A 12,630-nucleotide genomic window follows, 5' to 3' on the forward strand; every position below is an offset into this window, starting at 1 on the left:
GCTATCTCCATTTGCTGCGGCCGTCATTGTATTTTTAGCTCGCCTGACGCTAATATTATTCAGCATATCATTTTTATTTGTCAGCATACTTGAAAAATGATAATAAAGGAACGACGTCAGTGTTCTTCCCTCGTTTCTTATAGATCCCTCGTCCCATTATAGACCAAGTTATGTTGTGCGCGAAAGCACGTAGCAGGAGAATGGCAGGAAATAAAGATTACAATTACAATTGTCCATAGCAATGATTGAAAAGCCTAATGACTAATAAAAATAAAGAGAGAGTAATGATTGAAAAGTCTAGTGTTGAAAGAGATTTGGGAGTTTATGTCGACAAGGAGCTGAATTTTCTGAGCATGTTGAAACGCAAGCAAAGATATCCAACAAACTTCTTAGGCCGATCAGACGCTCTTACGAGTTCCTAGATCAGTAGATGCAGAAGCGATGAAGCTGTTTGTTGCTGTCGTCTGGTTACCGAGACTTGAAAAGGGCAAAAACTTAATAGAGAGTGTTCAAACATGTTCAACAATGATTATTCCAGGCTTGAAGGGCAAGTCCTATGACGAAAGATTATGAATCTTCCAAGCCTCTGTTATCGACGTCTGCGTGGGGACCTAATTGAAGTGTACAAGTAAACTCATGGTTTATACAAAGTCTCAGAAGGATTACTATAATTTGAAACAAGAACCAACTCCTGGGGCCAAGGTTATAAACTAAAGAAACTGCGTTGCAACTCATCCACGCGACAACATATCTTCTCGCTTCGAATCACCGACATGTCGAACAGCCTCCCCGATTACATCGTTGACGCTCCGAGTATAAGCGCGTTCAAGAACAGACTAGATAAAGCTATGGGAAAATATATGTTCAGACTTGAAATGCCACCACCATATCAAACCTGTTGGAAGTCTAGTAGCTATTTCAAACTCTCGTCAGTTTTGAAAAGATCCGGTTGAAGGACCTGTTTGTAAGATCTCCATTGGACAAGTCCCGAAAAGTCCTATAGAATCAGCGACAGGCCACATCAGGCCTAAAACTTCAGCGCCGACATCACTATGTTATGTTATGGCTAACTAAATTCAAATTTCATACTCTTGATTATATGAATTTTCATTTAGCGCTATCATTATCATTGTTTCTATGTTGTCCGTTGAAAGATGCAGTTAGGAAGTTCATGATTCATGATGCATCAGTGCATTTAATTTGCGTTATTAACTCGTATGATCCTCCCATACCCATCGATTCCTTCAAATTCATGAAAATTCTTGAATTTTACATCTATTTTTCAACTGCATATGAGACCGAGTTGAAGTTTCCTCAGATGACGGTTGTTGGAGGAGAATTTTTAAAGCTGAGTCACATTGCTTGACCTTGAAATTAGAGGAGTCGCAATCAGTGATAAAACTTTCAAGTGAATTACCAATGATAGTAAATAAAATATAATATTTTCTAAGTTCTACTGTTTTCTAATTGTACTTTCTGCGTTTTATAAGACAAATTATAAATACGTTGTGACAGTTTCTAGGCCTTAGCCGTCGTCTGCTAAGAGTATATAATAGTCACCGACCAATCTCAGTCGCTTATTGGCAGGAAGAATTTTCACAGTGAGGTAAGATCTTGTCGTTCGCCGAATGTATCATTATAATAAATAATGTGTAAATTTCTTGGATCAAAATAGTGCCCTTAAAATCGTGCAATATTATCTGTACTATATATGATCAAATTTCCGTGCCTATTTAAAATTGTTTTCTATTGCAATTATTGTTGACACTAGTTCTCTGACTGTTGCACACATCATGATTAGATTGTTGAACTTAATACTAAATAGATTACGAATTCAAATGTATTCAATGATAAAAAAAATTCCTGAAATTATCAGTACACTTTGAAATAGCATTTATCGAAGTCGCTAATTTTGAAAAAGGTTATCGCGTCTCAAATCGATTTTGTGCTTTGTTGTCCGAAAACTTGGCCGCTTGGCTTTGGTTTCGACATCAACAGGACTCTGGAAGTTAATTCACTCATGATCAAGAATATAGTCATGATCTAGATATGATAATATTTTATCTTGTATGAACTATATTCCATAGTTTACTTAGACTAATGTTTTCTATATTTTCATTGAGAGTGTAAATGTCAAGGTGACCTTCAAACTCTCGAGTTGGCTGTGGCTCTCACCTTGGTTGCGTGCGTGCCGCCGGTAGGGAGTGAGTGCCGGGCAAGATATATGTTCTTTATACGCAATTCAACATAACTATCTGCTAAAACATTATAGGTTCAGAGTGGTTCTTCTAATTGAATTTTTCGCGCCATAATTTGTAACTGTGAAAACCTGATATGTCAAATATTCGCTAAGTGTACCATTATTGTTAAAATACGACCTGAATTTCCTCGGTTGTTTATTTGAACCAAGTTGACACTAGACAACAATCTAGTTATTCTAGTAGCCTATGTTAGCCACACCCTAAACCTGTCTCAACCGCCTTATCACTTCAGTTCAAGAACTACATTATGGTTCCAATGTATGCTGAATATATTATATGTTTTTAGTATTTTTTGAGTTGTTTTTGGAATGTTGAAAAAAAAAATAATCGCAGCATTCATGTTGTTAGTTAGGTTTTCTGCTGAACTAGCCCTAGGTATTTGTGATTTTTTTGACATAGGCTACTACCTAGCCTACCTGTAATGGTAAATTTCAAATTCAGTTGAATTTTAAAGACTTGAATTTTGTTATGTGAACTGTGAACATTAACTGAATTTATCTCTTGAGTCTTGATTAAAATCTAGCTAGGCTATTTGCTATTGCTATTAGAAATGACTTGAACTTGATGGACATTTGATTATAGGTGAATAGCTGTTAGAAACTTCTACTAGGCAACTATAGTACCGTAAAATGGGGTAACTTAGACCACTTTTATTTTTATAAATGATGCCATTTTTTTACTAGCTAAATTAAACTTGAATTGAAACATGCAAAATACAGGTATACTCTAGCTTCACTCACCATAAACATAAATTGCTGGCTCCTGCCTCTCATAGTCTTTATGTAATTTCCAAAAAAGTGGTGGTCTTTGTTACCCCAGCTCTTGGGGTAACTTAGACCGGGTGTTAAAATCAATTATATTTTTTGGTAAAATAACTCCAAAATCCAAATAACTCCAGGTTTTGGTGCATTGTAGTAGAACTCTTCTAGTTACATATGCAAATGACAAACTTGAGGAAAGTGTCATAGTTTGCAAATGGGGGGCGCTGCCCCATAATGAGGGAAATGTGACTGCCTAATGGCAGCCCTGATGGGGTAATATTGACTGGCTTGGAAATTAAGTTAAAATTACCATATATAAGACTCTGTAGAGTCTGAAACATAAAGAAAAAACATAAATAGGCTGTCAAACCTAAAATATGTTGTATATGGTAATTTTATATTAACTTCCAAGCCGGTCTATGTTACCCCGTCAGGGCTGACATAAGGTTGTCTAAGTTACCCCATTTGGGGGCGGCGCCCCCCATTTGCAAACTATGACACTTTCCTAAAATTTGTCATTTGCATATGTAACTAGAAGAGTTCTACTACAATGCATCAAAACCTGGAGTTATTTAACCAAAAAATAAAAAAATTGGAGGGGGTACTCTGACAGGATTTAAATAATAGCTTTTTTTCGTGGGTCACATTTTTAATTTTTTAACCTATTAGATATGCAAACTTTTCAAATCTTTCTATTGTGTTATGTAGCCTCAGTATTAGGCCTTTAATGCCCATTGACAAAATTTTTCTATGTCAAATAGTTTTTGAGTTGTGGGGGTTTTTGTTAAAAAAATGAAAAGTCTAAGTTACCCCGCCGGTCTAAGTTACCCCATTTTACGGTATACCTATATATATTATACTAGGGTAAATGCGGTAGGGTAAACGCGGTATATTCCGACACATTAAGGACGCATCGAGAAATGAAAAACTATAAAAAAAACCGTATGCGTTACATAAGTTCTGTTGCCTTCACATGACTCTCAAAACACTGGGCCATCTAGCGGGAAAATGTTGAGATCCAAAGAGAGACAGTGCATGCCACCCAATGAGATCATCGAAAAATGTGTCAAAGTTGACAGCTGACCTTGCTCTACCTAATAGTGATAAACTGTTTGTGTAGAAAGAATATTATGGTTTGAGACTTTTAAATACGTACGTCTGTGAATATATTAGGAATCCTTTGAGTATACTTGTATTTGCTGATATCAAGTGGTAAATAAATTAAGATGATTAAGTTGAGAAATGGATTTAGACACATAAAAACTAATTCCGACACAACTTGAATTGGACACACACAGCTTGTTCCAAGCTGTGTGCAAGAATTAAAATTTTCTTGATTAAAAGCTTAATAACTGTTAATTAGAAGCCTAATTGAGTAGTGCTCAATATTCAATAGTGTTCTAATTCAAAGCCGTGTTGTATTCCAATACAGCTTACACAGCGATCGGAATTCGAACATGTGGATGTCAGAATTACGTATTAGTACAATTTGAAGCTCGGTCTGAATATGTCTCACCACATGCTGAATATAGTCACACACAGTGTCAGAATATAGGGATTTGGTAGGTTTGCATTCTAAAGGCTTTTAAATAAATATGACAACATTTTGTGACGTTTCATCGTTGCTGGCGCGTCATGCGGTGTTTTGAGAGTCATGTAAAGCAAACAGAACTTGAGTAACCCATACGGTTATTTTTTATAGTTTTTCATTTCTCGCTGCATCCTTAATGTGTCGGAATATACCACGATTACCCTAGTATATATATCTTTCACTTAATTTTGACTTTTGAGTCAAATTGAATTAATGAACTGAAGTGTGAAATAGCTATTTCAATCATTCACTATGAATCATTGTGGCTAAATCCTCTTTTTTTTTTGTTAATTTTGAAATTTATGGCTTGATTGTTCATTTTGTTTACAATTAGCATGTTGGTTCCAAACAGTTCAATCTGAAAAATTTGAAAAAAATCTTGCAGGCATAAACTTGTTAATGAGATTTTTTTGGGGGAAATTACAGGCAATAATATCTTTTTTTTTTTTAGATGAAAGAAATTAAGCTAAAGCCATAAGTTGATGAAAACAGGATGGAAAAAGAAAGTTGGGACTTGGGAAAGCTTTAGTGGTGGCTTGAATGGTAGTTTAATTCCACGCCTGCTTGTGCTTGCAAAAAATTTTACACGTTCCTTTGATTGGCACATTTTTACCTGCGATTTTCAGAAATCATCCATGAAACTAACGTTTTTACCTTTTTTAGGGAAAATTCAGTCCAATAATCCTAATTGGTCCTGCATCCTGTCACCCTAATTTCTATCATACAAAGGCATAAACCTAAATTCTGTATCCATTTTTTAATGCTAACAAACATTATTTAATGGAACTCTATTCCATAAAACATGTTAGGCCTATGTTTTATGGAATGTTTTTGTTACAAATTTAAAGCTCCAAATCTGGCACATCTAGGTCTAACTGTGTCACTGGCTTGTCTATGTGTGCGTAGTTTGTTCACTAGGTTGATTTTAGTAAGCAACAAGTGGTTGAAAAATCCATGACCCATACACAATCAACCAAAATGTGAAAAAGTGGAAAAATGGGCAAAACATAAGAACAATGAGAAAAATTTAAAATTGGGTCTCTGGAGCCACTAGATAATTTTGTTGCTAATCAAATGAAATTTGTCTATATTGTAGCATGTGTTTTGCAAAATTTATAAACTTTAAAGTACCCCTTTTCTGCCATTTTCTAATTATTTCATGTTTTCTTTCATTTATTCAAAAAATTTCATAGGTGCAAATTGTTTTTTCATTTACCTTTTATGTACCGTAAAATGGGGTAACTTAGACCGGCGGGGTAACTTAGACCACTTTTCGTTTTTTTAACAAAAACCCCCACAACTCAAAATCTATTTGACATAGAAAAATTTTGTCAATGGGCATTAAAGGCCTAATACTGAGGCCACATAACACAATAGAAAGATTTGAAAAGTTTGCATATCTAATAGGTTAAAAAATTAAAAATGTGACCCATGAAAAAAAGCTATTATTTAAAGCCTATCAGAGTACCCCCTCCAATAACCCCCCATTTGCAAACTATGACACTTTCCTCAAGTTTGTCATTTGCATATGTAACTAGAAGAGTTCTACTACAATGCACCAAAACCTGGAGTTATTTGGAGTTATTTTACTAAAAAATATAATTGATTTTACCACCCAGTCTAAGTTACCCCAAGAGCTGGGGTAACAAAGACCATCACTTTTTTTGAAATTACATAAAGACTATGAGAGGCAGGAGCCAGCAATTTATGGCGAGTGAAGCTAGAGTATAGACCTGTATTTTGCATGTTTCAATTCAAGTTTAATTTAGCTAGTAAAAAAATGGCATTTATAAAAAAAAAGTGGTCCAAGTTACCCCATTTTACGGTATGTGTGTGAAATTTCAAAAAGATCGGTTGATAAGTGTAGTAGTTTTTCCGGGACCAAAACAGTCTCCTTAAAGACCAGTAAAATCAGGATAACTTGTCAAATAGACACATAGATGGTGATTAGATGTATTAGCTCTGTATGAACAGGTCAGCTTGGCCTACACAGTTTACATTGATATACGTAGAACCTTGTATGCAAGATTTGAACATTTTTACTTGTTACCTAAATCTTTTGGCTCTAAAATAGACATTTTCAATAATTTGGAATTATGTGGCTTGATGGTGCACTGCATTTTTTAATTTGACTTTGGTTTATAAATAGATGGGATATATATAATACATCTAGCAGGAATTGTGCAGCTTTAAAAAAAACTGACAGAAAAGCCCTAGTCATGGCCTACAAAGTTGATGTATTTCATGCTTGCAAGTATGAAGTTCGAAGCAAATTGTTAAGAACATGCTACAAAATTTAGCGGGCCATATAAAATGTCACCATTCAGTTTCATGATTCACTCTTTTGCCTCCTGCTTTTGAAATGCCCTATTAATTAAACCATGCAAGTCAAATTCATCTAGCATAAATCTTTACCATCTACATAGGGTAGGGTGTGTAAAATATATATTTAGACGTGCAAAATTTTTTCTACTGCAGGGATAAAATTTTAGAAATTGTGGTGCATACATCGTACATCCAATATTGATCCTGCTGAGCTCGTTGCTTGATCCAAAAATGTTTGCCTAATTCTAATTGGAAGGTCCAGTTAACAGTATTTTGATGCAATATGAATTACATACATGTTCACTTACTATTCCTCTTCTAAAATTCAATCTTGCACAAACATAAAAACTCTTATTGTCAGGTCTTGTCATTGTCCATACTAATGGGACATTACCTGCCAAAATTACCTTTGCATCTCTAGGGAAATTAACTGTTTTAAATGCAATACATTTTCATTTTCAACCACATAATTCCTTACAGATTGAATTAAAAATTAATTATTTGCAAAAATTTGCAATTTTGTCTCTACAGCATCACACATTTTTACTGTATCTGAAATTTAGTCATCTGGTTTAAAGAAAAATGTTTGATCTAAAATTTACATACTTTTTGATTGATTATTCCTAATTGATGTCAACTCTGACAGCATGCATAAAGCAATCCAACTGCAATATAAATTTATATCCAACCAGTATTTTCTAAGATTTTGTCTTGTTTTTTTTTTTTCAGACAAATACGGTCCCTATCTTGTAGCTCAGCTGCCATGTCTGTGACTAAGGTCTTTGCTCGCTCCATCTTTGACTCCCGTGGTAACCCCACGGTAGAAGTTGATCTCTACACTGCCAAAGGCCTCTTTAGGGCTGCTGTGCCTTCAGGTGAGACTTGTCCTGTGATTTTGAATTTCCAGTGATCAATTCTGTATCCTATATCTAGTAATCAGTATTTCTATAAAATATCCTCATTCAAACAAACAAAATTTTTTTGAATTTTATTTTGGTCGACTTGTTTATTGAGGTGTTGAACCATAACAAATTGTTGATTTTTTTTTTTCATTTCACCCTATTTGATAGCCAGTAATGAAGAAATATTGGGCCATTTACTCTTGCCACCATTTTAATTAGAAAAAAAAGGAACTTGTCAAACTTGTCAGATGCATTTGAATGTGGAGCAGCAGCATCATTGAACTGTTCCCCAGTATGATTTCAACTTAATTGCTTATACACAATACCTACTCCATACTTGCTTTAAAAGTGATTGAAATATGCCTATATGCTGTATTGAATATGCCTCTTGCTTAGGACTAATACAATTGCAAAAAATTTTTCACTTCTCATTCATCTTGTAACTGCTACCATCCTTTGTCATAACTGAATAAATATAAAGATCAATTTACATATTTTAATGGATTAGTTAATTGTTATTAACACATATTTTAATAAAGTGGATACCTACACATACTTGAAATTTGACCATTTCTAGGAGCATCCACTGGTGTGCATGAGGCCCTGGAGATGCGTGATGGCGACAAGAAGCTCTACCACGGCAAGAGCGTCTTCAATGCTGTCAAGAATGTTAATGATGTCATTGGACCTGAGCTCATCAAGTCTGGCCTTCAGGTTATTTCACTGCAGTCAAAACTCTCTTACTGGATTATTTTGTGCATATAAGTTGTTCATCCATTTTTTCATGCAATTATTTTAGCCACTTGTGTTGAGGCTATGGCATTATTCAGGAATATAAAATAAGTAATCTTTATCTCAGATTTTTCTCGTGGCAATAGATTAGTGGTAAATGGAAATCAGTGTAAATTGCTCCTTCTAAAATGGTGATCATGTCTTCACCTTAATCAGCTTTTCATTCTGCTCTAAATTATACATCAAAATCTGATTCATTTTCGGCCTTGTCTATTTTCATAAGCAAAGTGCAAATTTTCAATTTTGTCATACATAAAAATTTTTTTTTTCTGTATTCAATGGATAAGTTAGTTGATCATTTGAACTGATTCTAACATTCTCTGGTATTGTGGCAAAACTAAACGTGTTCTTTCAATTCAGGTCACCCAGCAAAAGGAGATTGATGAATTCATGATCAAGTTGGATGGGACTGAGAACAAGAGCAAACTTGGTGCCAATGCCATCCTGGGCGTCTCGCTCGCTGTGTGCAAGGCTGGTGCTGCTGAACTCGGCCTGCCTCTCTACAGGTCAGCTTGGCCTACACAGTTTAATTGTCCGCAACATTTTTCGCCAATAAGCTGGAACCTTGTACATTATTAGTTACTCTTATTTTTTTGTTGAGAGCAAGCATGCTTATGAATGAATAGTTACTTGACTGCTTACCTAAATGTCTTTGACCATCTTATTGGCATTAATATCCTATGCTAACTTACCACTTGATAATTTTTTTGGCGCTTCGCCCAGTTAACTGTAATTCTACAAACTCTGCGGAGTTTTATGCAATACCTTTTATATGAATCTTAGTAACAGTTATCTGAATTCAAATGAACGTGCTGCAATCTTCCTTGCCAGGCACCTTGCTAATCTGGCCAACTACAAGGACGTGATCCTGCCTGTGCCTGCCTTCAACGTGATCAACGGCGGCTCTCATGCGGGCAACAAACTCGCCATGCAGGAGTTCATGATCTTGCCTACCGGAGCCTCGTCCTTCACGGAGGCCATGCGCATGGGCACTGAGATCTACCATCACCTCAAGGCCGTCATCAAGTCTAAGTTTGGCTTGGACGCCACGGCAGTTGGTGACGAGGGTGGCTTTGCTCCCAACATTCTTAACAACAAGGATGCTCTTAGCCTGATCACGGTGAGTTCAACAAACACATTGACGTGATTTTTTTACTTTGTCTTGAATTAGATCTTTAATAACGTGGAATTTTAATACGTGTTCGTAACCAAAGCTCTATCATCACTTAGATTCTTTAAATTTAAAGAAATATGGAATCCGTCATAAACATTCATCAGAGTTTTCTTTATAAAAAACGTTCTGGTTTTATATAGGTCGAAAGGCAATTGCTAGAATGAATTGTTGAGGCTTGAAATTCGGCATTGCTGGTTCAATTTATTTTGCGCCCAGTCGTGTTGCATTAAAATTAACTTAATATTGCAGTTGCATAAAATGACTAAACATTTTTCGTTTTCTGCAGGACGCCATTGAGCGCGCCGGATACACGGGCAAGATCGAGATCGGCATGGACGTGGCCGCGTCTGAGTTCTACAAGGGCAACAACATCTACGATCTCGACTTCAAAACTGAGAACAATGACGGCTCGCAGAAGATCTCTGGCGAGCAGCTCTGTGACTTGTACACGAGCTTCTGCAAAGATTTCCCCATCACTTCCATTGAGGATCCCTTCGACCAGGTTTGTTGTCAATTTTTCCATCGACACCGATGTAACTTATCTATCGGAACAATATTTTATTTCTAATTATTTTCTGGAAATTTATATGTATACATACCGGTATACATGCTTACACATGTAGATGTATAAACATATTTTTGCGTTTTTTTTTAATCTGAAGAGAATTTGGTTAATTCTTAATTCTAATGCATTGATCATAATGTATTTGTGTTAATCTCTCTTTTGCGGCAAACGCTGACAACTTCGATCTGAGAAAAAGAACAACCCAGTATCTTCTGCTGCCAGGTGTGATTTCCAACTGAAACGTAGGTTGGCTGTAGATTTAAAGATTATAATCGAGCTCCGATGTTAGTTTTCTGTCGATTTCATTTGTAACCTCGCTTGTGTTGCTGTTTTTTGTCGTGCAGGATGACTGGGACAACTGGACCCGGATGACTGCAGGTACCAACATCCAGATCGTTGGTGATGACCTGACGGTGACCAACCCCAAGCGTATCACCACCGCCGTCGAGAAGAAGGCCTGCAATTGCCTCCTGCTGAAGGTGAACCAAATCGGCTCCGTCACCGAGAGCATCAACGCTCATCTGCTCGCCAAGAGCAACGGATGGGGCACCATGGTCTCCCACAGGTATCATACATAGGGCCTATATTATACAAGTTTTCTTATTTCAGCTCTAGAAACATTTCGATTGTTATTGAAATGATCATATCTTCACACTGTAAGAAACAGTTTTCATTTCAGCATGTTATTAATATATCTGAGCATTTGTTAACGAAATTTGCACCCGTTTGTTTGTCTTCGCCCAGGTACAGCAAGAAAAAAAGGCGGATGGATTTCATGACATTTCTAAATTACATCCGCCTTAGGAAGACCATATTTAAGAAGGCTTGTGTTCAATATCTTCATCCTACCAGATAGCTATATAGCTACGTATGTTTCTTAAACAACAGATACACGATTGCTACTATTTAGTTGCTAAATAAGTTGATCTATCGCAGGTCTGGTGAGACCGAGGACACGTTCATCGCTGATCTGGTGGTCGGCCTGTGCACCGGCCAGATCAAGACCGGCGCCCCATGCCGCTCTGAGCGTCTTGCCAAGTACAACCAAATTCTGCGTATCGAGGAGGAGCTCGGCGCCAGCGCCAAGTATGCCGGCAAGAGCTTCAGGATGCCGTGCTAATTCCTCAATGTTTGACCCAGCAAGCAGTTTTCCTGGTTCTTGTGTGAAGTATGTGGATGACTCAATGGGTTAAAGGGAGTATTTCCGGCAAAGTTCTTTGACCGTTTCTATTTCGAAGAAGCTAGCTAGGAAATTTTAAGTGCTTTTAGAGGTTAAAGAGGAAAAAGATCTGGAGAAACGGATGTGTATTAAAACGGTAGAATTGAAGGTTTTTTTCCCGGTAATTGGTCATTCTATGAGTCGAATAGCTACGCATTTGGGTAGTAAATCGGGGGCCTTCTTGTCAATGCAGGTATGCATTGCAGTTTAGCGTGGCCAGGTTCTGCTTGCTGGAGGAACAGATACTTGTTGATATCGTTGTGCATGTTCATCGTAAAATGATTCTTGTGAGGTAGTTATAACCTCTTCACTCTTCAGCTTATACTTTTAGCTGGCTAGTCTTCTCCGTATGGCAGTCATTCCTCCATAAGATGGTTTTGTTAGTGCAATGTTTCGCTTTACTCCTCTGATTTGCAATCCACAAATTACCATTATTCTTTTACGCTGAAAGGTTAATAACAGACCGGAGAGAGGTGATTAACATTGAACTATAATACTTTAAGTGAACAATATTATATGAAAGTGAAATTATTCAAAATTTTCGCCAAGCGAAATCTAACCGTAGCTGCAGATATTGGCATAAGCCTATATAACCGTAGCTGCACAGATACTGGAATAAGCTGTTATGGTTTGATTATGTAACTAGGTACATCCCATCACTCTTAAACCGTAAGTCAAAAGGTTAAGAAACTCGATCGTTTAATTATCCCTTCTTCTATTGAAATACGTTACTAAGTGCACAACTGTGTACATTTGTAAAGAGAAAAGTACTGATTTGCTGTAAGTAACATATGTATGCATATCTAACGAATTTAGACCGCTTCGTTCTCACATTCATGCATCCATATCATATCCATCCACGCATTTCACTCAAACGTAAGCTGAAGAACAAATTGCAATGGAATATGTACCAGCCTCTACTGCACATCTAAAATGATGAAACTAGAATTGGAAATTATAAAAATTCCATGCTGGAAAAGATTTTTGTGAGCTATCCAGATTTGACATTTTCGAATGATTCTTTTGAAATGCTATATTGC

The 12,630-nt window shown here is 36.5% G+C and overlaps 1 protein-coding gene across 2 annotated transcripts; it reads left to right on the top strand.

Annotated features, from left to right (window-relative positions):
- Window positions 1–1,523: 1,523 nt before the first annotated feature.
- LOC108664702 (enolase) lies at window positions 1,524–12,280 on the top strand. 2 transcript variants are annotated; one of them, XM_018151369.2, is made up of 8 exons: window positions 1,524–1,606; window positions 7,668–7,813; window positions 8,418–8,554; window positions 8,993–9,138; window positions 9,464–9,752; window positions 10,093–10,308; window positions 10,716–10,936; window positions 11,308–12,280. In XM_018151369.2, exons 2-8 carry the CDS (start codon window positions 7,702–7,704, stop codon window positions 11,489–11,491), a joined length of 1,305 nt encoding a protein of 434 aa, XP_018006858.1. In that variant the 5' UTR covers window positions 1,524–1,606; window positions 7,668–7,701; the 3' UTR covers window positions 11,492–12,280. The 2 variants fall into 2 exon arrangements, with proteins under 2 accessions (XP_018006858.1, XP_018006857.1); XM_018151368.1 differs by lacking the exon at window positions 1,524–1,606 and adding an exon at window positions 2,494–2,519.
- The last annotated feature ends 350 nt before the right edge of the window (window positions 12,281–12,630 follow it).

This window comes from Hyalella azteca, unplaced genomic scaffold (genome assembly GCF_000764305.2).
Source record: "Hyalella azteca isolate HAZT.00-mixed unplaced genomic scaffold, Hazt_2.0.2 contig15575, whole genome shotgun sequence".
NCBI classification, from domain to species: domain Eukaryota; kingdom Metazoa; phylum Arthropoda; class Malacostraca; order Amphipoda; family Hyalellidae; genus Hyalella; species Hyalella azteca.

What these genes read in the sequence shown, in the direction of transcription:
- LOC108664702 (XM_018151368.1), top strand. An exon ending in TAGGGCTGCTGTGCCTTCAG is followed by an intron (nt 7,814 to 8,417) that starts GTGAGACTTGTC and finishes GACCATTTCTAG; the next exon opens with GAGCATCCACTGGTGTGCAT. An exon ending in GGCACCATGGTCTCCCACAG is followed by an intron (nt 10,937 to 11,307) that starts GTATCATACATA and finishes GATCTATCGCAG; the next exon opens with GTCTGGTGAGACCGAGGACA.